The 27,885-nt window shown below is 36.6% G+C and overlaps 1 protein-coding gene across 1 annotated transcript in view; it reads right to left on the bottom strand.

Moving 5' to 3' along the window:
* Nucleotides 1-27,446, bottom strand: part of IMPG1 (interphotoreceptor matrix proteoglycan 1) — a 58,335-nt gene extending 30,889 nt beyond the window's left edge. Inside the window, exons 1-9 of the mRNA XM_065632664.1 lie at nucleotides 27,380-27,446; nucleotides 15,527-15,760; nucleotides 10,576-10,742; nucleotides 10,335-10,363; nucleotides 7,639-7,706; nucleotides 6,514-6,605; nucleotides 5,492-5,638; nucleotides 2,965-3,023; nucleotides 1,277-1,297 (exon numbers count right to left, since the gene is read on the bottom strand). Coding sequence (XP_065488736.1) covers nucleotides 1,277-1,297; nucleotides 2,965-3,023; nucleotides 5,492-5,638; nucleotides 6,514-6,605; nucleotides 7,639-7,706; nucleotides 10,335-10,363; nucleotides 10,576-10,742; nucleotides 15,527-15,760; nucleotides 27,380-27,446 — 884 coding nt within the window. The remainder of the gene's footprint in view (nucleotides 1-1,276; nucleotides 1,298-2,964; nucleotides 3,024-5,491; nucleotides 5,639-6,513; nucleotides 6,606-7,638; nucleotides 7,707-10,334; nucleotides 10,364-10,575; nucleotides 10,743-15,526; nucleotides 15,761-27,379) is intronic.
* Between the last annotated feature and the right edge of the window lie 439 nt (nucleotides 27,447-27,885).

Raw genomic sequence — 27,885 nt, forward strand, 5'->3', positions numbered from 1 at the left:
TCTAAAAATACTGTAGATATTCTTCTTTTTAATGAGACTGCTATCTTCAGATTACTTTTGCTATAGCTAAATCTTTTTTTTCCTGTGCATAATTTTTAATAAAAATTCCAATACTGAAGAAAATTATAAAATGTTGTAACATAATCCAGTTTAATCTGACTACTCAGAGAAGTGTAGAACTGGTAATATAATTCGAAGTAATTGATTATTTTTTCAAACAGTCAGAAATGCGTGCTCGGGTTACTAGAAGCCATAATCACCTATTAAGTATGCAGGAACTTATGAAAAGGGACTAGACAGTTCATAAAGCTCCAGATAAGCAAAAATCCTATCACATCTGTGGCATTTTTTTACTCTTTTTTGAAGAACAGCAAGAAAGTTAGCTATAATGTGGCAAACGAGTCACTTTTCACAACAGGAGTTATGTTTTCCAAGTCTAAATTAATGTGTATAGCTTCTCCCTAGATGTACTTGTTTAACAGAAGTTTCAAATTTCTACCACTATTAAGACATTCCTTTTCATAAATACTAAATTCACTTAATTAAAATGAAAAATAACATGTACATCATAAAACATTTGTACTCCACTATGTTGCTTTTTATAATATCAGATAACTGGAGAGAGAAAGTATATGCTATGTATTTACACTTATAGGACACTGCAAGAATTCAGGAAAAGCCTTAGAAAATTCTTCCTTTTAAACTACAGGTAAAAGAGAAGTTCTGGGAACTGCTAGACAAATTACTCCTTAGCAGGACATTTAAGCAACAGCAATAGTCTGTGTAGTTGTTTCTATTACCAGTCAATGGCTCCCTGCATTTTCTCAAGCTAGTCGCTGGTCTGTTTGTCATTCTATCTGGCCTGATAAATGGAGATAACAAATCAAATTCTACATACTTATTGAAGATAATGTGTATATGGGAACACATCTAGGAAACAGCAGATCAAAAAAGAAAATTTAAATACGAAGTTTTCCTATTTTCTTTCACTTTCAGTTTATGACTGATAGAAATCTTGAGTCATCTGAATGTAAATTTTCTTAGGTCAAACAATTTTCTTTCCTTCAGAGAGATCCTGACAAAATTTGATTACATGAACCCTCCAGATTAAGGTAAAAGCTGTCCCTGCTGCTTTATATCACAAATTTTGTACTTAGGCAGAAGACAAATCAATTCACTTTATCACATCAAGTTAAATAACATTTATTGATGTATCTATGTACATCTCATAGTCTATAAAATGATTAATGTTAATTATGAATTAGAGACAAATTACCCATCTTTCTCCTTCTTCTGTCTTCATTTCATCATAGAAGGAAGGATGTAATAAAGGATTGCAAAAGAAAGAAAAACAAAGATTCATGTATACGGTAAATCAGTCAGTTGTACATCAAAAACATCTTTTGACAATTTATCTTATCTTCTATGTGTCATCTGTAATTTTTATCTCTGTGTGAAAATGACAGGCTACTCTCCATAATTTCACTCTTTCTCTTCCAAACAATGGGAAGCTTCATGTTTTGAGTAGGGAAACAGAAATTTTACCTTGATAGTTTGAAATATCTGCTTTCTTATTTGCCCCTACAAATGATGCAATTTAAGCCCTGTCATTGATAATCTGTATCTTTATGGTGGCAATGAACACCTGTGACAGTAGTAGCAGCTATTATTGTTACCACACATGGTGCCTACTCAGATCCTCGACCTATTAATTACCTCTGGAAGATGTGCCTATTTTGATCTTCTGTAACATAATGCCCTGCTATTTCCCCTAATGAATTCTCTAGCATATCTCTAATGTTGTCCTTTCATATTGTCTTGTGGGAAATGCTGCTAATATATGTAGCAATATGGCTAAGGGATAATGGAGAGCAACACCTGCCTTTGCTGATCTGTAACTCTCAGGAGCTAAGTAAATTACTAGATGAAGGGAGGCAATCCCGGTCTTCCACCCCGATGAATGTAATTTCATATCAGCTCCTAAGGCCAAGATACTAAACAGAAATGGATCCCAGATCTCCTAGAGTCACAACTGAAAGGTTTGTTATTGCATGTTGTAACTGTGAGATGCTACTACAGACCTTTTTGCTTGAGCAACCAATTTTCATTTTCCTTTGCTCTTTCTTTTTTTGCCAGCAATTTTGCAGAGAGAAATGCAATGAAGAAGAATGCTCTTGTCTAAAATTACAGTGCAATATGAATGTTCTCCAACATGTATTTAATATCACTAGAAGGAAGGAGGACTGAATGTGCCTGATGCTGTGCAATAAGCCTATATGAATTTGTTTTTTTCCTTGCTCTTTATTCCCTTTCAATTTTATGTTACTTCTTACTATTAGTAATTCATTTTCCCCTTGATCCTTTACGTAATATGCTCTTATCTATAGAATCACAACCGTATCAAATACTCAGTTTTAGATCCACCCCACCTTGTATACAGAGTAGCTGTATACATACAAGGAAGTTAAAACTAAAAGACATGGCAAGCCAGAACACAAATTTTTTAAAATATGAAAGATTTTTAATTGCATGAAACACCTGGAAAACACGTATTTGAAAAGCTTCATATGTGTGAACATGTACCCTCCTGCAATCTTCTCTTGGCAAGGCACCTTCACTGTGCCCAATGAAGGGCACAAGATCCATGCACAAAAAAGGTAGCCACCTAAATAATCAAACTCCTCTCTCTCTTTACCTTGTCATTTAAGAAAGTCCTTAATACACCATTGCTAGCAATTTCAAAGGATTTATTGATTACTTCATCCCTCAGGGAATCAAAGCTACTTCTACTTAGTAATTCAAATTGTCTCACTTGGAATGTGTTAGCATTTCTCTCCATAAACTATTTTCTGTTTATAGCAATACACACCCCACTATTATATAGGTCTCTTCATGTCAGAGGGAAAGAAGGAAGAGGAGAAACCTAGTAGCCAAAAAAAAAAAAAGTCCCATTTTCTTACTTACTTAAATCCTAATACGTGGATTTCTTTGAATCCTGGAAGTTTCTCAAATATCTTTTGCATCTATAGAAAACCATAAAATCATTAATTCAGTGTAAGTTCTACCACTAGAAAGCAAGCACAAGTTGATTATCTAGACAATATTTTCATATTTCAGAAAGAGCTTTAGGAAACAGTCTCAACTGCATTCTGTGCTGTCACCATTACTCAACTTGAACATAATATTTGGTTTGTATATCCTGCCTATATTACCTGTTAATAAGCAAAGTGAAGTACAAAATACAGCTTTTTTTTAGTAATGTAATTATATAAATCAATTATAATCTAGTTCATAATAGAGTAAGTCAAACAACATGAATCAAATTATTTTCTCATTTTCAGCAGTTTTGGTTCATGAATAATTTTGTGATTCAAGTCACCTTAACAGTAAATTGTTAATTATGTAGAAATACTAACCAAATGGAGATGGATTTACATTGTTTGACAAATCATTTATAAATTGAACAGTTTTAAATGTCCTGTACAAATGGAATAACTTCACATATTTTTAATTCTAATGTTAGCAATTGTACAATTGTATGGTTTTAAATAGAAGAGACAGTATGAAGAATAAACAATGAGCAGAAAGCCTGAATTCTGCATAAATTTTTCAGACTTTAGGATAATTGTTTTTATCAGCACCTCAAGAATTAACGATGTTTTGAGATCCAGCTGATTGATCTTTTGGTCTTTTCCAATTGTAGAAACATTTATTGAGGTAAGTCAAATGAAATATTTTATGTATGTCTACTATGTCAGAGGAAAGGGATTTTTTTAAACAGTTCCGCAGTTCCTTTCTAATTCACTTCCTGGTCCTGTTAAGTACCAGACAACACATCGTCTAAGGCTTTCATCTGCAAGCAAAGCAGGGAGCTGAGGAAATTGAAAAAGTGAAAAAGCCTTTTGAAGAATCAGATCCTTTTAATTCAGCATATCATTTAAAAAGTATATGAACTAAGGTAACGATCTTTCCTCTTCCTTAGCTATATGATTCTGCACAACCCAGCATACATTTAGAACTCACTCATTCATATGTGAGAGTTTGTCAGAACTGGTAGGGAATGAATAGTCAGACCCACAGCTTTCTCTGTGTCTCTCATGTAGGTTAAGTGAAGTAGTGGAAGATCGGTATGTTATCACAATACCAGGGATCAGCTGCACTGTATAAGCCTAGATATCTTTTTCACCACAGCAAACAGAAGATAATGGTTAGTGCAGAAAATAGCCTGCCATTGACACTCCCCTTAACCATCTCTTGCAAGAGGACAGTAGGAAAGGAACTGAAGTAAATAATTTTGAGCTCGGTCTGACTTAGTAAAAGTGGTGCAGAAGTAGCAACTAGACTGTGGGACTAACATGATTAATGCTCACTGAAAGTAACAGAAGTTAAGGGCCTGAATCATTAGGATGCAATTAATTTTCCTAGACTTAGGCAAGCACTATCATTTTAGATGCCTTAAGGTTGTTTTCTGCTCAGTTGCTGGTTCAAAAGAACGCAACTTTCTCATATCTGAGAGGGCCTTGAAGATGTACCAGATAGCCACGTTTAGGTAACTGAATCCCATTTTAGCCATGTTCTACCAGCTGACTGTGTCAAGAGCAGCTTTGGACTCTTTAAAGTGACAGATAAAATTTGATAACAATGGAAAATAATTTAACAATCAAGAAACTTTGCATTGTTCCCCCTCCAATTAATGAAATGACTTAACAGTCAGATTGCTGAATTACATCTTTATATGTGTAGTAAACAAAGTCTGTAAGCAGTTATGTTTGATAATGTTGGAAATCTCCAGAGAAGGCACTTTTTATCAGCTCTGCCAACACATCCTTCACAGTTTTTCTATGCATATCTGAAATTGAACCAGGATGGTGAAATGGCTTGCACTAAGAAATACTGATGAAACTGATGAGAAGCTTTAGTTAATTTTACTAAGAAAACCTTTTGGGAACCTCAAGTCATTAACTGCTATCTATTAAATTGATAGTTAGTATTATTAATTATATGAAAACACCATAGATGTTCTAGTTCTTATGGAAACTATGATAATGCACAACAACATGTGCATTATGGGCAACAAATGATTGGAAGTCCTTTGAAGAATAGTTCAGACAACAGTGGGTAATTACTTTTAACGTTTATATTACATTTCTCATTAGGTTTATTGTAGAAATTAAACTATGACATAGTACTGTCCATTAATTCCTGATTAAGCCCAAATGATACTTCTGAAGTTACTGTGTTCATCAGTCATCTGAGGCTCTGCTGCTGACAAAGACATTGGTTTGTTAGCTTGGTTGCTGAACAGATAGCCTAAATGAAGGGAAAAGCTGACTACACATGAAGGAAAACTGAAGGTCTTGAGAAAACAGGAATTATCTATTTCAAGTGAGGCAGTAGATTCTAATTCTGTTTCATGGTGAAGGTAGTTTCATAGTACGAATGTTAGCCAAGGCACAAAGCCAACATTTTGGTGTTCACTCAGCCTCCTTACCTGTAGCTGAAATTTGGCAGCTAGTTGTCGGTACTGTGGAGAGTCTGGATCATTAAGTTCAGGTGTATACTCCTGGTCAGTGAGAGTGACGCTGAATTCTACCATTTGCTCCACAGGCAGTTCTGGGACTGTGTTTGTTCCCAGCTCCTGGAAAAGGAGAGGAAAAAAAAAAAAAGGGAGAAATAGAACTAAGTGATTTTTTTCCCCACATTTCGGTATATGACAGGTAGAAGGATCCCCTTTTAAGCCTGTCCCAAAATAACTTTCTGAACCACATCCTACAAAAGGCAAGGGCTCCTAGCCACGTCTGTTGGCTTAATTCTTCTGCTTTTGCAAACAAGTTTCTGTTACTGTGACTTTTGAGTTGTCTTTGATATGCATAAATGAAGGTGATGAAGAGAATCAAGCCATTTGGGAGGTTCTGGAAAGTTCCCTGAAGCCACACGTGTGTGCTGAGACCAGGGCCACCTCCCTGACAGCCCCAGATGCAGCAGCCAGGACTAGTTTAGACGTAACCTGTGGCCCACGGTAGCTGCTGTAAAGCTGCAGTGAAGGGGGCAGCCCCTGGTGCCAGGCTGCACGGCTGCTCTGAGGAGACATCAGCAGACATTCCCTGTTTGGCAGCTGGCTGTCTGGCCAGGAAAAGGCAAGAAGGTCCAGTGCTATACCCTGTGTTGTGGACAGCTCAGAAAGTAGGCATTTTTACATTATTCAGTGAAGAACAAGATTAAAAAATGGTGCAAAATAGGCAACAGGATGCTCATTAAAAGAGTTAAGACTCTGCCTAAAAGCTGGTTGCCATGTTGTTATGCTTTCTACTGCATATGCAAGAAACTTCATGCACTATTTCAGTGCAGAACAGATGCTAATAAAACCCTTCAGTCCCACTAGCAGTAACAGAGAGGAGCACTCATGACTTGTAAGCACAAAGTGTTTCTAAGGCTTCCTTCTCTTTTCTGCTAGCTGAGCTCAAAAAGAAGAGGTGAGTGAAAAAATGAGATAAGAAAATAGGCTGCCCTCACCTTCACAGGAGTCTTCGTGTCATTAACAATTTCATTGAGCAGTGTGCCGTTAGGTGCTGGTGCATATGGAGAGAGGGATGCGCCGGGAGAGCCTGTAAAGTAAAATCAGGCAAGAACAGGTTTGTACATCGAAAATCTGCTTTCTGTGTTTGTCAGGTGTCAGCTGGCTGGAGAAGCTTTCCTTATGGAGGATGTGTTTGAGCACAAGCCTGTGTCAGTAAAAGGTGGTCATGACTTAGGGCATGGGTAAAGACGATATTTTTTGTGCAACAGATGGCCTTCCTTTCCAGGTCAAAGCATGAGTAACATTGCATGTGTGTGACTGAAACCAAAAATAGCACTGACTATGCATCAATGAAATTGTGTGGATTAAATAATATTTGATCATTTCCTGTCATACTGTAATAAATATCACCAATGTCTAAGCTTCATTTTGTCAATTGAGACCTTTGTCTCTATGGTAGCCACCTTTCTTTAGGGCTCAATTTAAAGTGACAAGAGACTTTGACAGAGTTTTCCAGCTAGAGGCAACATTACCATGCTGGAAGTTGCTATCAGTAAGACTCCATCATATTTGGCTCTCATAAAAAATATGTGTGCAGGGTGTTTCCCGCTTGAACCAAAATGCTCATATTTACAAATTTTTATCACTGCATAAATTTCCAACATTATTTTAAAGAACTGTAGTACACAACAGCTTTGGTAGGTCTAATTGGAACAATCTGGTCAATTTAATGTCTTGGCAACACTGTGACTTTTTGGCTAATGTCATTCTTTATTTTCATCTGCTTGCTTATTTTGACAAACAAAATGCAGCAGCTGACACTCTAAATGTTATTTTATAACTGAAGCAAAATTAGCTTTACCCTCTATTCTCATGAAACTAGGAAAACATGCATTTAAAGACTGCGAAACAAACGTGGAATGCCACATTTGAGTAGCAGACATGTTGTAAAGAAATAAAAAAATGCATATAGATTATTTTACTAAAGCATTTTTATTGTACTTCACTGAACTTGTCATACTTCTGCATTCATTAAATTACAGCCTTCTAAGATCTATGAATCACTGGGTTTAACAATTCTATTTTATGGGCAAATGCACAGCAAGCAGATTTGATTTTACCTGTAGAAATGGAAGGAATGTCTTCCACCTTTTTGCCACCTGTTTTCTCTGTGGATATTTCATCTTTCCTATCAATCAAATAGAAATAAATGATTTAATGATCAGCATGCTGTACTGGGAATCGCAAAGATGTAAAATAATGTAGCAATGACCCCTATATTAGGTATACTTTCAATGAGAGAAGTTATTTCTAATGGAATAGTTGATAAGCTGGCTAAACAGGCAACGGAACAGTAGATCATATTTTATATTCAACGGTTTATATATTTCCTTTCCTCTCCTTCACTATGGTATTTGTCCTTACAATTAACAAAATACTGATTTGAGATATTCTTCCAACAAGGACTACCAATTCTGTCAGGAGTCTGCTCATGAGGTTTCATGACTGATTTTCTCTGAGCAATCGGAGGGATGGGGTCACAGAGATTAAATGAGTGCAAAGAGTCTGCTTTTTCTCTCTTTGAAGTCTATGAATGGTTGACCACTGGTTAAATGCAAGCAAGACTTCTTGTACATTATCTAAACCAACTTTTGTCTCCTTTGCTGTATCTCTTCCTATCAAGATAGTTCAGTGAAGGCTTTGGGTTTCTTCTAATTTCTGAGCTGATGGACTTTTGATGGTTCCAAGGGTGTTTCGTGGTTTGTTGTGAGGAGAGGATGGGTGGACTTATTGTTCTGTTGTTAGCCTGCATTGTAATATCATAAGGAAGTTTCCAACTAATGATAATTTCAAATCAGATTCCCAGATCAAGACTATTATTATGAATTGTAGGAGTGTTTATGTTTGGATCTTGATGTAATATTGATGGGTTAATGCCTACCATGGTCCCCGTGGCAGAGAGCTGAAAACTCAAGTAAGAATACAGTGGATGTGATGTACAGATTGTCTGCCCTGCATCACGGGATTTGTTTTGTTACTGTTGGTATTGTTTTCTTTTCTAAATTTTACAGTCATGTGCTAATGAAGAAATTTTGGAACTGAGACTGTTAGCTTACCTGAAATGCAGAAGTGGTTTGAATATACAAGTACATTTTACAATAGACGTGTCAAAGATTCCTGCAGTTAAGGCTATAGAATAATTTATGTTCTAAAACCAAATTTGTATTGATTTGTAGTTTTTGGAAAGTGTATTGAAAGTGACATTTTGAGATTTTTCTTTCCTGAAATTGGGAAGTGAAGAATTTCAGTTGGTTTGGGTTCTAAGTAGAGTGTGGAAAAAGACACAACATAAACCAAAAAGCCCAATCATGAAAACAAATGAGGAAAGAATTCCTCAAAATTTCTATAGAAATAGCTATTATTAAGGCAGTGCATACAAGTGGAGTGTTTGTGAAAACTGATATGAATGAAAGAACTAAGGGGACCATAATCCACAGTATGGTGCTAAATGAGACAACGTGAAGCTTGTAGCATAGACAAGATGGCTGGGCTGCATTTCTATACAAGACCAACCTAAATGTTTAATAACATAAATAAAGAATATGAGCAACTCCTGATTTATCCTCTGGATATCTTGTGTGGTGAGAACGAAAGTATTATTTCTAATACTATTTCTAATGTTTTCACAATGTTAACTAACTATGTGTTGTGTCTTTAATTGGAGACTGCTCTCTCTACATGACATCTATAGAAAATACAAAATGTTTCCCAAACCACACAGTAGTAAAAATGAAATCCAACAATGCATAATCATGGCTGCCTGTATTTCCAGCTAGAGTATGAATAATTTCATAGCATCCACTTCACCTTCTGTACTGTGTCTAGGGAAAACCATACTGTTCACAAAGACCCTAAGAACTCTGAGATCAGTCACTTCACTTATTGCCTTGCTGCTGCTGTTTGCACTAGGCTGAGTGAAAAGACCTCCCTTTGGACTTCCAGAGGAGTTTAATTAGGCCCTACATGATTAAAAATACATTTCTGAGAAAGAAGAACACTCAAAGCTCCAGTATCATTATGAATAAAGATACCTAAGACCTCTGTGATCATGAGACAGTATAACTTATGAATGGGAAAGATTATTTGCTACACCTGAAAATCTAAGAAAATTTGAAGAAAAAATAATACATAAATCATAGAAACTGTGGACAGTGATTTTCCTGGCTATACTATAGTATTTATATGCAGAGATACAGAGTTCAGTATAGTAACTTTAATCCTGCCATTCTCAGACTTCTGAACATTGCCTGGAGCATACATTTTTCCCTAGAGTTTATGGAATAAAGCTTGACATTAGTAAACACTATCATGATGTGTAAAAGTACAGGAGAAAACTAGAGTGAAGACATAAGAGTTTTCATATTATTGCTTCATGTATCCTTCCAGATAAACTTTTGTTCAGTATTCTGACTTTCCTCTTGAGAATTATAGCAACTGTGGGTAATCTTTTGGCACACTCCCAGTCAACACTAGCCTAACACAAAGCTGTGGCTCTGGGTTTCATGCTCACTGTAGTCTAAGGAGACATTCTGCGATGTCTCAAAGTGAACAGGCAACTCAGACATTTGGCCATCTTAATGATTACTGATTCAATTACTGTGTACTATGATACATACAGTATACACATCTGTCACAGCACACACCAAATACACCACAGTGCTATCTGTATATCTGTTCACATCCACACACATCTACACATATCTTTTTCAAAAAAGGCAGTAACATCAAGTGGCAAGGTTCTACTTGTGCTACTTACCTTTCCTGGAAGGTTCTATGTTTTACTCGCTGCAAAAAGATTAAGAAAAACAACATTTTACTAGTGGGTGTATCCAACCATTGAGCAGAAGCCTGTTAGCTCTTTTGTTTACTGTACTTTTATGTTTTCCTTATAACACATGCCCCCTCCTCTTCCTGAACAATATTTTGCCCTTATATAAGCAGATGGGGAGGGACTTGGAAGTCTTCCCCAGTTTCTAAACAAACATAGTATTCCTTACCCGTTGGATTATTTCCAGGTGCTCTTGGGAATTGCTGAAGTTTTTGCCGATGTCGAATATGCAGAAGGTTTCCCTCTGGCAGGCAGTAACCCAGTTCTGATATTCAGAAGTATCAGGAATCCGATCCAGAAAAATACGAAAGGCTTCCCACACAACTTCCTGGCAGACTGAGTAAGAAGAAAGGGGATGGGAATGGATGCTTTGCACCAAAAGTAAACCTTTGAAAGTGATTTGGGTTTTATGCATTTTACTGTACTTAGTAAACAAATCCAACATCTAGGTATTTTTAGATATTTAGATCTGCTAGGTATTTTTGAGTTGGCAGTCATTTGCCTTTATGCTAAAGGATTAACCATCTTTGAGTTAAGGATTGCTAATTTCCCTCAAAGAGAGATTAATTTGGCCTGACATCATCATAATGAATACGGAGCAAACACAAAGCACACTTCCTTCATCTCAAAGGTACATACATACAAAGACACATACTGGATGTTCTGGCGAGACCAAACAGCAAGGTAGAGAAAAAATAATCTAGCAGTCATCATATTGAATAATCATAATTTTAACTGTATATAAAGGTTTTGTGCATTAATATGGTTAACTATGCATAGGACAAGCTAAACAGATCATATTTAGGATTTTGATATTCCCCATACATATAGCAAAATATTTTGATGGAAAAAAAGAGTTTTTTAAATGCAGCAGGCTAAAATGATTTGATGATATTTCAAATTTTCAATGTGACTAGTCTTTTCAAAATCTTAAAGACATTCTGCAGCTGCTACATGTTTATGTTTCCTTAAACACCTCTGGAAAAATTGCATGACTTAGTATAGGTAAAATTCCTTTAGAAAGAACATGCTTTCCTTCTTCTCTACACAACTTTACAGAGACATTTGTTCAATGTTAAACACCTCCTTCACGGTAGTGAATCACCCAGTTAAACACCAGCTTACATCAGACAAGGTTAACAGGTACTGTGGCTGCAGGGAGAACAGTAGTGTTCTGCATCATTTGAGAAAATGAAAATGAACATGAAGAGAATATGACAGTGGGGAAGATTTTGAAATTGTGGCAGTCAGGAATAAGGAGGAGCTTCATTTACAGGATGCAAACTGGCTTAATTACATGAGATTATGTAAAACACATAATATAATAATGGAGAGAAGGACTTTTACATATTCTGTTGGCCTACTCCTTGTGCAAGAAAGCTCTGAATTTCAGCGGCATTACATTACAAAGTACATTAGAATGCATATTTGGGCTTGGCATCCAGTTTTTCACTTGATTTTCTGTCATTCAGAACTCCGCCAGGCATTTCAGGGAAAACTTGTAAAAGATAAGTTCCAGCTGCAAAGTCCTTGCTCTCTGGGACTGTGAGTGAGGATCATGACATGCAGGAGTATGTGAGGGAGGGGAGAAAGTCAGCAGCAGCTGGGTTACAAAGTGGCTGCTCAGAAATACTTTATAGGGTTTACTTTCCCTAGATGATTCTGATAACACAGGTCATAGGTATGTCTGCAGAAGTTATTTTTTGAGAGTCACGGATGGCCAGGTGGGGCTACACTTCTAAGTGCACTTTTACCATCATCTTGCTGAAGTCTCCTTTTTTTTGTAAGTTGAAACTATTTGTAATTTTAAAAGACTGAGGAGGATAAACTGTTCCCTCCTCCAGACAGCTACTGCCTAGCTGACTAACTATACTAATAGGTCTTTGAATCTCTGTTCAGATACTAGCCTCTCCCCACACACGAAATATTTGAGTTTCACTTAAGTCACTTTGCACAGCTTCAAACTAAACATAGAATGAATCCTGCCTGTACCTGGGTCATATTTCAAATCACTGAGTGGTCCGCAATGATCCTCAAGCTGGCATGGAACAGGACTTGCTGTTCTGTGCGAACTTTTCTGCTTAACTGCAGAAATGCCTACCTATCCAGGTTGTCCTCTGCAGGGGCTGTGAACTTGCTTGTGTAGGTAAACCAACATGGCACAGTGGCTGCTGGAACCAAGGTGTTTTGCACAAAATCAGTTCAGTTTATCTCAGCTGTCACTATACCTTCCCATTAATGGGTGACTGCCTCTGACGCTACTTGTTGATTCCTTTGGAGTCAACAGAGCCAGATGTATTTTTGGCTTTGTGAAAATACGTACACTCAGACAAGATGAAGGAACACACTTCTTCAACACGTTTAAAATTAAATGCTTTTAGAGAAGGGGATTTTCAAACACATTAGAAAAAACATTTTAACAAAAGCTCGCTAGCAATTTGAAAGCTGTTGCCTTCAGTACTTTACAAAGTTCATTACTGCAAGATGGGACATTTATTTTCAGTACTCAATACCTGCTTTGACATAGAGTGAGATAATTATCTGCATTATGTAAAATATCGGTTTCTCTGAAATTAGTGCAACCAGTTTCTCTAGGTATTCTCTAAACTTGCTGTAAGGATGTACTCAGCTGTGTTGAGGCACCTCAATAATAAATCAGGAACAACCTGCTCTCCCAGTAGAGCAGCTGTATGTGGAGTAGACGCCATCAGATTATTAAAAAGAACAAGTTGTCTTTTGAAGAGATTTATTCATTATGAGCTAGCAGTTAAGGCAACTTTCTGTCATCTTTTTCTCACAACTCTCTGGTATGCGTTTTTCTAACAGTAACTGCTGAATCAAGATATGCTGTCTGATGAAAAGTAATCCAGTTACTAGAGTTTAGTAAACATAACACATGGCCAGCTGAGGAGGTGTAGTAGCTGATTCCGTGCATGCTCCCAGTTTGCCTCACATGAAGGACTGTCTTCATGGTAGATTAAGCTATGGTGTGTTATTTCAGAGTTGGTACAGGGTCACAGTAGGCTCAGGTGATCCAATAGCAACTGTCTGAGCTCCTATATCTGAGCTGCTTTGTGTTGTGTGCTCATTCCTGAAAGCATAGAATATATATATATTTTTTTTTTTTTTTCAAAGTGCGATTTTTCTTAGTAAGCAGTACAATTTTCTAGAGGACAGGTATGATCCACAGTGCTGTTAGAGTTCTAAATGTGTCATAGGACTTGGAGGGGTGGAAGTGGTTTCCTAGAGTTTAGGTAAGGAAAAGACCAGACCTAAAAGTGCTTCTACAAAACAAAATGAAGGTCAGATTGTCCCATAGACAGGCACAGCCTGTAAGACTCCAGCATGCCTACCAGATTATCTTTTTGTGAAGGCTCGTACTATGGTTACAGCTTCAAGGATAATGCTTGCATCACCACAGTTTCACTTCTACCTTTTTTTTTGTTTGTTTTTTATTTATCACTTTGATCAGGTAACTTAGCATACTCAGCTAGGAGTGCAGAAGTCTTGGATTCTGATGTTTCCTTGAAGGAAAGATTTTTTGAGGTTTTAACCAAGGACATTGTAATGGAAAATGTGCAACTATTCAAAGGAGCAGAAACACCTTTTTCTGACTGTATGTACAGATTATTCAGCTGCAGCCTTCTATTTTCTTACTTAATTTTTGGGAAACACTCCAGCTTCAGTTGGAGAAATGGATGACACTTACTCAGAGAATTTTGTGAGTGTAGGACACTCTACTGAGTAAGAGGAGCTCTAAGTTTAAACCTGCTTGCACTACAAGACTTATAGAGCCCAATATCCCACTCCAAACTGATGTGCTACTCTCTAAAAATGTGATAGTATTGTCATCAACAGTTTTTAAATGAAAATGTCATAGCTGCACTTCTTTGATTTCAGGTCAATGATACCAGCTTGTCCCAGGATAGTTTGTTTTCAGCCCAATTAGGGATGTGACCAGTGAGTTTTAAGGACTTTCAGGATTAATTAGTATTTAAGAAAGGCTTTTTGGATCCACCTTTTAAACACATTTCAGAATTCTGCCTAATGCCCATTGGGTTGCAATTCAGTTCCACAATGGAAACCAAATAAGTTTGTATCTATAAGAATGGTTACAGACATTGGTGTAGCTTGCCCATGGTGCCTATAGTAAGTGGCTGTTAGAGTAAAATTTTTGCAGCTCTACATCCACGTTTCATCTCAGAGGGAACTAGCTGGTTCCCTGAAGGAGAGCTGAGGAGCAGGCAAGGTACGTACATGTATGTGAATGGACATGTATGTGAGGAAAAACAGATGATGAAAGTTGATTTAGAGAGTAGATGTTGCCTTAGATATTTGCACCCCAGAAGTGCTGACTACGTTTTAACTTTGGACCTTCTAGCTGCAGCACAAAAATATGCATTTTTTCTAATAGAAATTGGAACAGCCACAGAATGAAAGGCTGGGAGAAGCAGAGACAAGAAGGGAGGAAATATAAAAACCAGAGAGCTGTTTGCACTGTGCTGTCTAGGGACCTAAAATTGGAATGGTTAACTCTATAGACTCTCTGTAGTCAAGGGAAGAAAAAAAAGGACCGAGGAGTCAGTGAATTAAGTGGGAAAGGGTAGAAAAAGCATTCTAGACTTTGTAAAAATAAGACTAAGGTCTTTGCATGAGCTGCTGGCAATTACCTCGGTGTTTTTAATGCACCAACACTGCCACAGACTTAATATTACACCAACAAATTTGTGCAATGACTGATGAATAGTTTCATTACTTGTCTTGAACTGGTGGGGTTAATTCTGAGAAGCAATGATGATATCTGTTGTGCTTTTGAGAAGGGCAGTACATCTTTACATAGTAGTGCAAGCATAATTTGCTCTTCACATTCTGCTGTGCTAGAACACTATGCAATTGCACTGAGTTCATTAGTCCTTTGAGTGTGTTGTTTTACTCTTATGATAACTGTCTGTCTTGAACTATGCTGATGTTCACGTACTGTTTTATTATCTATGTAAGAAATAAAGCAGAATGCAAAGATGACATCCCATGTCTAAAGAACAAGATTCTGGAAATTTTTGTTTCCTCAATTAAAAGAAATACTTTCAAGGAGGAAGTACATGCTGTAATCATAATTTTACCTCTTAGTCTGTAGTAAGCTTGGTGACTGGCTAAAATCTGCTTCACTGATTCTTGTGGGCAGACTTTCACACCAGTTGAGAAAAAGGATGACCTCTTTGTTCGATGTTTTGCCATGTCAAATATCCGCCTTATGGTTGATACTCTGGACCTCTTTGTTGTTCTTTCTGTTTTGTCTGACCCTGAGGCATCTGCAAGATGTTTGGCTTCACCACGGTTTATTTTATTAGGGATTTCTGGAAAAGATAAAAAGTAAGTATGTACATAAACAAACATTACATAGGCCAGGGTTAACCAATGCGAGATAATGTTTGGAAAATAGGCGTGAACCTAAGAGTTCTTTTTGGTACATAATATTGGTGTCAGTGCCCTGACTGAATTAATGCACTGAGGAGAAACATCCTGTGATAACACTCAAGAGGCCTGGTAACTAATTTTCTTATATCTCAACTCATGACCCTAGGATACACAGGATAGAAGTTTCAGAAGCCCCAAATCTTGTTTTCAAAAATGACTTTGGGTTAGATCCACCAAAGGACACTTAGTTGCTTGCACTTCGTGCTACAGCACCTCACCGTGAGCGTATCAGCCTGTAGGGAAATTTACAGTATGGTGATAAGTAACGGTCTAGAGCTTGGGCAAAGTGAAGTGTATCTGTATCAGCTTGCAGTGTAAAAAGTTGTCTATGCTAGCAGATGAATAAAATGTGAAATAGTTGTACCTTAAATCTGCTCCCTTTTAAGATATCCTGATCTTTCCTTTGGACTTCAAGGCACATCTCCCTTCACATCAGGTTCATAGTCTTGAACCCAGCCCAAGAACTGGACCCTGAAACAATTTCTTTCAAAAGCTGAACAGTAGCTTCTTTTTGAGGAAAGAGTTGTTTCCAGTCTCCCTCTTTCACTCCACAGTGCAGCCTCTCCTACCCTCACACAAGCTGAAGAATTAATCAGAACAGACTGCGATTACATTTCTTTGCCACTAGATGATAGATGTTGAGAATGCTCTGGCATTGTATCTTGATAGAACTTCAACTATTCCTGGAAAAGCGGAACAGCTACAGTAGAAAAAGTTGAACCAGTGAGTTGGAACTGGAGATGTAGGTTTGTTTTCCCTATGGAGTTATTCAGTTATGAAAAGTGGAAATGTTTCCAGGGTGTCAAAATAGGCTCAAGCATAGGAACTCTCATCTTAAAAGTCACACAGAAATTCAGGACTCACTTTGCTGCACTTCCTAAGTATTTGTGATACAGCATTATGTGACTAAGGAGCTAAATTCAATGTAAAAATGTTAATGATGAAAATAGCATATTTAAATAAGCTGAAATATGGCATTTTGTAGGATCATGTGACAGGAACAATTAGTGTCTGTTAGATTATATTCCAAAATTGGGCTTACGTATTAATAAAGATGTTAAAATTAATTTGGAAATGCTTTTTTTGGTTGCATTTCATACAATTGATACAGTCATTACAGATGAAAAATAATATAAAAAATCTAAACAGTACAAAAGATGTTTTGAAAGAACTGCTTTTGAAAGAAAAGTGTAAATTAAAAAAATACGTAGATAATTGGAAAACTTTAAGGCAGATAAGATAGGCATGGTATTTGTGTACCCGAATGCTGACAAATCAACTGAAAAACTTGTTTTGAAGAATAGTTTAAAAAATTGTAAAAGAAGAATAAAAGGAAATAATGTGGTTCAAAAGGAACATATTCAGCGAGAGTAATACTATCAAAAAAATTAAGAGTAAAAAATTATCAGTTTGCTGAAGAAAGAAGAAATGTCATATTGCATATAACAAACGCTAATTATCATGTTCTTAGGCAAAGATAAAATAAAGATGGTAAAAACACATTATCTTGACATTTTGGAACTGTGTTAACTAAATGTTTAAAGAAAAGTAGGGAGATAAATGATAAGAGAATAATAATTGAAAAGCATCCTGTTACAGAAAGAATAGTACTTGAAATAAAGAATGGAAAAAGTTCTACCAGATATGTCAGTATACATATACATAGGTATATACATATATGTCTCAGTTCTTATTTAACTTTAAAATGAACATCCAATGCTTACTGTGGAGAAATCATAACAATGACGTATATTATGAGGTAGGTGGAACTCTGATATGGAAAAAGTTGACTGCTTGATTCTGAAGAATATTATATGAAAGCAAGGAAGTTGTACAAGGAGGGCAACGGGTGATTGTTATTGCCTTGTAAAGCATGCCAGAGGCAGTAACCTGTAGGCTGTCTAATTTTTTCAGGGCAATTTAAAATGATGATGCAGTCATGTAATGTTTGTCATCAAATGAAATGGAAATAATTTTTCCACAGTAGTGTCAGATCTTGAACAATAAGCTGCAGAAAAGGAATTTCTCCTGTGAACATATGGCTCTGGATCCGTCAGAAACCACAAGTAGCCAAATACCAGATTAGTGGAGACACTGAATTATTTGGATGATATATGGGGTGAGAGTGGAAAAAAATCTCGAAGAAGACCCCTGGAATACTCTAGAAGAAAATATCGAAAATCTATATGGAAAGTAGTGAGTCGTAAGTCTATTACCTTTTAAAAGCTGTATTAACTACAATGGCCCAGCTGCCCAGGCATCTGACCAACCGGGGCAGAGGATTTTGTCACTAAGCTCCTTCATAGCTTTTCTATGGAGCAGAGGTCTATCTTGAAGGATTTGCTTCTTCCCTAGGATTTAGCCCTTAGTCATTAACGTGAATTAAGAATTATACTATTCATAAGACTGACAAAGGAGCTCATTCTCTGACGATTGTTATAAAGATTTCACATTCTCTGTGTTAGGGTCACTGTTTGGGTTTTTCATTCTGAGAACATGACCATACATTATCTGTTTCCAGTTATCTCCATTCTGCTAGCCTATTTAGGGTAGGTGTAAACTTTTTCTTTTTTCATTCTTTCCCTTCAATTTCAACTTTTTTTTTAAAAAAATCTGTTTATATTTTGTGTTTAGTATTGTTATTTAACTGGATTCTAGAAAAAAAATAATTTAAAGCCATTCAGATAATCGATCAGCAGGATTTCCTTTTACTTACTTGTATAAACACAGGAGCAAGAAGTTATATTCATACCTTTTTTGTGTAACTATTGGATGCATTTCTATACAGCTTTATTAATTTCTAGCTGTTAATACTGTTACTTTTGGGAGGCCTCCAGTTTTGGTGTGGGTTTGGGTTTTTGTCAGCAATGTAGGCAATCTCAGTGTAGGAACATTTACCGACAGCATTAATTTGGAAGTTACTTTTAGTTTGATTTGACCTTAAAAGATTAGGGTGTCATTGCAGACAAGGAGACAATTTCAAAGAAAGATAACTAAAGGTTTCAGCAGCAAAAATCAAGATGACATCAAGACAAAACTTTTGAAGTCTTAATAATTCATCATTAAAACCATCACAAGGTTTGACATGTATGAAAAAGCAAATTAGTGCGAAAAATAAGTGGATGTTCTTAGGATAGAGAGGAATGCTTGACTGATAAATGAGACATATTGCCTTCACAACAGAATAATTATTAATTAAAAGACAATGCTTATTTAAGGGGAACTGCTGAAATAGGACAAGAGGAAAGCTTATCCAAGGGTTAGTTCAACAAAGATCCTATAAATATGTTGTTGTGATCCAATTAAATATACAGCAGAGCCAACAGCCCCTGTGTTGGTAATTCAAGCAGTACCAAAAGCAGGGGTGACTAGTCATGGAAAGTTGATCCTGAGATCTCTGAAAGGGCTGATCAGTGTAAACACTAGATGGAAACACAGAAAGTACAAATAGAGGTAACATCCTGGACTCGTTGCTTGGAGTCATTCTGCTCCTGTCGTGACAGCAGAGAGTACACTGAATTCTAATGGCACTTCCCGGTGACTGGGAGGGTGCCCATGACATGTCCTCTTCTTATATCCCTTTTTTCTTCTTTTTTATGCCACAGTGCCTCAGTGCCAGTTACATGGGAAGGGTCTGACTGGATTGAAGGGGGTTTTATGACCAGGGACAGATTGATTGAAATGTGTTCTGGTGTTATCATCAAATGCAGCCTAGATCCTGTGTATAAGTACTAGGAGCAGCACCTGTCTTATCCCAGAGAATCATGTAACAACCTCTATCTTCCCATGCAGATGTGCAGTACAGGCCCGTTTTTTGTACTCCTGCTGATGTTCATGGCTGCTTGCTGCCAGTGCTTTGTCAGACACTGTAGCTCTGACTGTGTTTGAATTACATTTCCAAGTTTGTTTTCACAACCGTGAAGGCTCACAGCTCTAAAAACTGAGAAAATGGAATCCCATAAGAGAAAAGTTAATACTAATATTCATTCTGCTCAGGTCATGTCTCTGAGAGCTCTGTTCTCTTAAACGCAAGATTATATATCTTGCTTGTACTTATCTTTGGCTCCAATATATTAAACTATTTTTAATGCACACAGTGAAAGAACTTTGAAAGGAATTGCTGAGGGGACTTGGATCCAAGAGTTGTTGTATCCTGGTGGGTGGTGGGTCTTGTCTGAGAGCTAACTGGCATAGCTGAGGCACAGGAGAGAACTCAGTTTGGATCTCACTTCTTCAGGTTTAGTCCACCTAGCCAGGAAACTGCTGGATAAGAGGGCAGTATCCACTAGGATGGATGAACATCATCAAATATTCATCAAAGTTTGAACATGTGCCAGAGGAGAATGCCTGTGTTCTTAAAAGAGAGGAAAAGGGTTAAGGCATTTATATTAAAAGTAATTAATTTTTATTCCTCAAAAACGAATATTGACAATGATGAACTTGATAAGGCCTGTTTGGTATGCTGGTCTGTGTGAATGCCATTCTTAAATGTTACTATATAGTAACATTTCGTCTGGAATGAGGCCTGGGTATATAATTGTGGTGAAGAACTATGGGGGCCAGGTCCAGGCCTCCAGCTTGGAAGACCCTTTGTTCACTTGACCAATGTTCACTAGCAAACTTTCAGCACAAGTACCACAAAACTGGTGTCTACACACCCAGCACTACGGAACCTTCAATGTAGCTGCTGATATCTTGTGTTATGCAAGACTCAGCATCACATCACATGTCAGGGAGGTGCTAGGCCCTGCCTGTGCAGTGGGGACTTTGTACTGAAGACAAAATACACCTGATCCCTATATCTCTTGCTTGGATTCAGCATGACAAAACATCTCCTGCACATGTTCACAAGCTGTGCTCAAGCTCTCTGTGACACAGGAGAGGAGCTCTGGGCTCCTGCTTTACAGGTAAAGTTCTGTAATTTTCAGCCTTCTAAAGACTATGTTCTTGTTTTGAATTAGATCTCTACCAAGGGATTTTCCTTCTTGAGAGTTAAGGAAAGTGGTGGGTTTTCACAAATCTTGCTTCTTGGCAAGAATGAGTAATCATACTCTTTTAAACATTTATGAAAGATGAAGAATTTAGTTACTGTTAACATAGTTACTGTTAACATAGTTACTGTTAACAAAGTTCTCAAAGTTCCCATGAGTCGTTATGTGATATGTTCTTGTTGTTATCCTTACGTGAAAAATACTAAATGTTTGGTCATAGTGAAACAATCTACACCTCAGAACACACATCGAAATAAACTGGAGATGAATGGGAGAAAATATTTTGAAATGTATGGTATAAAAATGAAAGCATGGAATGTCTAAATTTTAATAAAAACCCAAAACCTTTTTGTTTTAATGGTGTCACTGTCAGAGCTAGGAGATGGCATTAGAAATAGTTCCTTTGCAGAACCCTTTAAATTAACCTGGATTTACATTTCAGTACCAAACATCACCACTGTCATCAACCAATGTGCTTTGGAATTCCAGTGAATGTGAAGAATTTAATTTCTGCAAGTAGGTAACACTGAGAAACTAAACTAGATATCATAATTGCTCAGATGTTCCCCTCCACTCACACAAATCTGTGTGGTTTTCTAAGCCAAGTGGAGAAACACAGTTGTTAACCAACATCAGAAAACAAGCTAGGAAGATACTTTAAAACTATTTTATTAAAATGTATACTTAGGCCTTCTAACAGGCAAATATAATTTTTTCTCCCTCTCTAAATAGGCAATTTGGTAGTGTCTTTGCATTATGTTAACTGTAAAATTAATGGCAAAACAATTATGGTGAATTATCTACCTATTAGAGTTGAGAATAGAAAATATAATATGCCACTGCTAACATTCTCCTGCTTTTGTGAATATAGTTGTCATATATTGACAATGAATCCATGTTCATAACAAATGCAATCTGTAACAACTGCAAATATTGAACATGCTGAAAGCTTTATGAGTCAGCATGTGATTTTGACACATTTCCTTCCTACCTGAAAGAACATCATAAGAAACTCATGTTTACCTTGACATCATATGTCTCATTTAAGGTAGAAATATATGCCATCTCTTTCAAACAGGTAAGTGCAAATTCTGGTAAAGAATTTTCCTTATTATTCCTCGACTCTACTAACCACTGCTACTGGAATTCATTGAAAGTATCAAAGGCCATTTATGGTTTCATTGCCAACATCTGAATCCTGTAACAGTCTGCTTAAGGTCCAGGACCTGGACTAGAAACATCACTGAAGAATGATTGGTTTCAATGTTGACTTATGAAACATATATCTATTTGTATTTCCTTGGCCATCTTAAAAGCTTTTGACCTGAAAGGCTATTCTATTATCTGATATGTTTTACACCAAAGGATGCAAGAAAATGCTTTAAGTGTTCGAGTAGTTCTTTGAGGGATACATCCAATCCACAGTGATTAAACACTCACTTGAGCACCTCTGCTGTTCATTTTCTAATCAGTCTTACTCCAGATGTACAGCAATCCTCTGCGAAAGTCAGTGAGGCAGCATAAATTCAAGTTGCAGCAATATTTTGCCATGCGTGTCAACATTTCAGGAATTTTGATTGTGTGAGTCAGAGTCTCAGTGCAGAATGGGCTTACTGAGGTGTATTCAAAGATGATGATGATTAGAGTGGCTGCCAGATGAGAAAGCTTCCAGGAGCCAGAAGCCATAGTGCCATCTTTCTGCTTGGACTTGTGTAACTGGAACTGGTCAGTTTTACTTGCAGTTTAGGAGCACTCATCATGCAATACAATTTACAGTAACTGGTTAATTGACTCCATCTCATTCTGACAGAGTGTGACTTAGACTTAACCTTTCTTAAGTTATATCTCAAAGCTGCATAGATCAAGTTAGGTTGGGAGGACACGGAGGTCACCTTGTCCAATTCCTTGCTTTAAGCATGGCCAAATTCCGAGCTAGATTAAATTGATCTAGTTTTGAGGGAGAAGAAGAAAGGGAAGAGAACTTGATTAGAAGTGTCTTCATTTTGTGCTGTAACCACAAAATCACAAAATGAAAGATGTATGCATTACTGTTTCCTATCTGAAACTGATGGGGTTTTTATGATCTGTGTTGACTCATATGTATGAAAGGTACACCTGGAGCAATCCCACTAAGACTAGTATCTCTGGTAACAGGTTTACCAAGATTGTTAATACACAATTGGATAAAGTCTGAGAGAGGCACTGAAAGATTCAGAGTGGCCAATAAGAAGGTAATTTTGGCTCTGCACTGAAGTAGAAATTTAAAAACCAGTAGAACTTCACCACTGAAAAGATAAGCATGGTGGCCTAAGTACAGTTAGCTATGTAGCTATGAATCTGGGTCCTACTGATTTGCAGACACCTATATGACTTGGCAGTTGCTTTGAGAATCAGCCTGCTAAACTCTGTCATTCTGCTTTGTGACTGCAATGCTTCTTACAGGTCAGGGCTTCAGCTTCTGCATTACATCTCAGGTCCTCATGCTTTTTTGAAATGAGGATGATAGTGTTTCTCTGTCAGACAGGCATATTGTAAGGTCAAAAATGGTGGTATGCTTGCATAAAATGATAAGGTATACTACAATTATGTAAGGGTATATAAACACACCTACACTGTGGCAGGTGTCAGGATACTCCCAGGTGATTGTTAATCTTATGTTTTCCAGATATGTTACTATTCTAAAGTGTCCAGTAAATAGCAGCTGACAGTGACTAAATGCCAGTACATATGCATATAAAAACAGACAGATGGATAGATATTTCTTTTTAGGAAGTGTGTTGTGTTGTTCAATTTCACACATTCCTAAGGCAAAGAAATTGTTTGAAATACAGCTGGGCTTGCAAAGTGTAAAGTGCATGGAATGTGCAGGATAGTACACCTAATTTCTGATAAAAAAGGAAAATATTTGTAATACAGAATGGGCAGAATACGCATTTTAATTCCAAAGGGGCTGGGAATAGGACAGAGGTACAAAAGCAGAGGAGAAAATGTATATTTAAATTATTTTAAAGAATCAAAATGCAGTAGAATGCATACAAAGTTTTCCTTCTGGGAAGAAGAAAATGTGTTTGCTACATCTGTTTAATGTTGGCCATGTTGCTCAGTGCACTGCTGACGCCACTAGGATACCACAATTAGCTGAGAAATGAAGAGCAGAATAGACAATAATCTGGATTTCTAGCAGGTTACGATTTCAAGTAAAGTCGCTTTATTGCAACCTGCAACCTGTCCATAAGTGTTTTCAGAGAAAAAATTCCACACATCTAACTGTTCATTCACATGTAGTTCACTGATCACTATAGATGTGATTATATGGAATTAATCTTTAATGTTCAGTGACAATATTCTAGCATTTTTATTCAAGTTTTGCTCTTAGGAAATAGATAAGATTAAAACCCGCATATAATCCAGTGTCACATTTGTTTGGGAAGGGGAAAAAAAATGACGTTTTCTTTTCTTTATACGTACAATCTGGAAAGCTACCTTTAACTTGGTGATTCTTATGGATAAAAGTAGAAAATAATCTTAGTGCAAAAGGCACATGTCCGTTTTTTTTTCTTTCTTTCTTTGAAGCCTTATGTTCTTTGACTTCCCTTTCCCTTTGGCACAAATGTGCTTAACCCTTTTTTCAAGGGCAATTATAGTAATGAAGAGCTGCAACACTTATTGCTGAACTGGAACAGCCGAGCGGGAAAGGGTAAGTCAGAATGAATTAAAATGATTTCACAGAGCACACACAAAGCCTTTGTGTCCTAAAGAATGACAGAATGACAGAGTATATAGAGGGTATTTACTCGCTGAATAAAAAATAACACTAAACAGCCTTTAATGCTCGCTGGTTCCCTTACATTCTCAGTATCAAGTGCTAAAATCAAGTTATACTTTTGGGAGTTCAGAGCTCCTCTGTATTTTGCTATTTAGTCTGGATTTTCAGTGGTTTACAATTCAACAGTTAAAAATTACTGTTATATTTTGCACATAGATATTTTGCTGTCACAAAGGTTTTATCCCCCTCACTTTCCATTCCCACTGTTAGAGACAGTTTGTGTCAGGACAGCGGCAAAGACCTGAGTTCAGGTCCTGAGGTCATTTCCTGGATTCTGGCACAAGTCATGGCCAGAGATAAACACTCTATCTGTAAAGTCTTTGTTTTGCTCCCTACAGTTTCCTGTTTGTTTACTGTGGAATTTGAGGTGCTCCTGGACAACCTCCAAATGACTGGGAGAAGGACTCTCTTGGTCCTAAAATAAGGATGGAGATGAAGGACCAGAAGACATTATTGAGCAAGCTCCACTTTTTTAACCCATTTTTTGTTAAATATATATATGTGAGTAAATTGAGAATTTGAATTTAAGATAGTTTTGTTCATAAGAAAAAAAAATCAACTGATTAACCTTATAAATATTTAGAGATTATTAGCCCTATGTTATTTCTCTTAAGATGGGAGTATTTTATATCTTAGTCTCTTATTTCCTAGTCTGTCACAGTTGACATTTACTGCAAACTTGAATATCCATCAAAGCCTCAATTCACCCATGTTGTGATCACTAATAAGTGATTAATACAAGTATTCAGACGACTGGGAGAGCCTGTGTACTTTTGAAAATATTTTATGTAAGTACCTAATGGTTCTGGAATCACCCCTGCTTTGGTAAAGAAGGTTCTTAACACAAGCATTAAGTTTTTTGAGATTTGTGTGCATATGTTTGAGATAACGTAGTTTTAAAATATTATATATGGCATGACTATATGACAATAAAAAAATAATTATTATGCATTTACATATGCCACATGCACTTTATAAAACTGGTGCGAAATAATTTTTCCAATTATCATTCACATGCTTGTATAAAAAAATATTTTCTCCTCTGAAAGCCACCAAAAATGAGAAAATTCCAACACTGCTACATAAACAAGATGCTATGTGAAGTTTATTATTGGTCATTGTTTCTCAAGTGTTGATAAACGTTCTATGCTCCAAGTCTTCTACTACGTCTCTTAGGGAGATGATATACACTTCTCTATTCCTCTCTGTCAAGATACCTTCCCAGAATTTTGCTGAAGTCTTTTAGGGGAAATGTATTGTAACATACAATCACAATTTGTAATGGATCAAACTGTGCGATCCCACTTTTTACGTTATCACTTTCTCAGTTCATAGTTATAAATATGGACTGTAATGATAACATCATTACCTGGCATTCATTCTATTTCTTTCCATCATGGAATATGCAACTTAAATGCAAAAGCAGTGCATTTTGATATACCTTTTCTTCTTGTCAGACATCAACTATTACTCACTCATGTTTTTGCCACATTTCCAAAACATCATTAATGATTAAATGACACTATTTACATAGAATTAAAAAGTAAAATCAAAGAACAACAGAATGTAAATCTAGTGTTAACTAATACATTACTTTTTTCCAAGGATTTTTTCGGTACTGTAATTGTCCACTAGAGAAGATTTACATCATTTCAGTGAGATATAAGAACTGTGGTTTTTAAAGAAAATTTTGTGCAAAGAAAAGCAAGACCAAAAAAGATGTGTAAATAAAACTTTCCAAACAGTACTGACAGCAGACTATGTTCCACACCATCTCTTCAACAAATATTTAAATACCATTGAGGAGACTTCTCTTTTATCATTTTACATTCTTTGCACTTAATTAACATGCCTGAGACTGGTGTAAAATAGGAAGTCATTGACTTGGGCAAACATAAAGCAGTTGTAATGTTGGCTTTTAATTCCATTATATAAACACCAAAGCATAAAGTGAAAACTTATTAAGAAACCTCCCTGCAAATTAAACATGTGTGCCAAGGCTCCATATATATTGGACACAGAACCGAAGAGGGAAAAATCACATCAACATCTCTTCTTTTTTGTTGTTGAAGAAGATTAAATATTGTTGTGAACTTTTTAATCTTTGCGAGGAGCAATAGCTGCTGTCGTACTAAACACAGAGGAACTGTCCGTATTTCTGTTTTCTTGCAAATAATTTTACAATTATTATTACAGTAATCCTCACTAGAATTGTTATTTTTTGTATATTTGTCAGTATGCTTTATTCTTCCAGAATTTGTACAAAAGTTTTTAGAGTTTTTTCTGGTCATGTCTCGTATATATGAAGATCTACTTTACTACTTTCTCTTCATCTCAAGAATGACAGACTATCTTTAATGTCAGTACTTAGATGTTCCTTCAGCTACTTTGCTCCTTTCATATAATTGTTTTTGAAATTACATTTTTTTCATAACAGAACATATGCAGGTAAATCAAAACTAAATGGCATCTCTTACGGAAATTGTAAAGCCTGGGAAAAACACATAAATCTTACCAACCTTTCCTTTCCAACTTTATAAGTGTCAGTAACTGTACTGACTCTAGCTGAATCATCAAAACACGAAATTCCAGACAAATAATTCTGTAACGTGAAAATACCCTGATTTTTTTTTCAGTATTCACAATGCAAATTCATATAAACCTTTAATATACAAACTTACCTCTGCTTCCCTGAACTTGGAGAGCAAGGCAAATGATCAAAAATATTAATCCAGTTCTCAAATGCATGCTGTCTATTGATCATTCACAGTTTTCAAGATCAATCATGCAGGAAATAAGAATATTTATGTCAAGCAGAAGAATTTTGTTTTCTTAAAGAACTAAAATCCCCAGGGTCTTCCCTCTTATTTTTCAGGTGTCTCCAGCTTTGGGCTGCATTGAATTGCAACTAGGCAAAGACTGCAACAGGTGCGAGAATGCAAGAGCTGGACAAACCCCTCCAACGCACACACTTCTAGCCTGGGGGAATGCAGTGGTAAGACAAGAGTGACGAAGTTTTAAAAAAAAGCAGTGTCTGTTTCTGGAATAATCTGTTTATCTGCTGCTCAGACATAATCCCTCTTACGGTCCAGCTGGAAGAGCTTTCTTCATCTTATTAACCTTCTGGAGCAGCATCTGTCAACCCCAGAAGACTTCAGCAGCATCATGATAAACAACGGAAGTTTCT

The sequence above is a fragment of the Caloenas nicobarica genome, chromosome 3 (genome assembly GCF_036013445.1).
Source record: "Caloenas nicobarica isolate bCalNic1 chromosome 3, bCalNic1.hap1, whole genome shotgun sequence".
Lineage (NCBI taxonomy): Eukaryota > Metazoa > Chordata > Aves > Columbiformes > Columbidae > Caloenas > Caloenas nicobarica.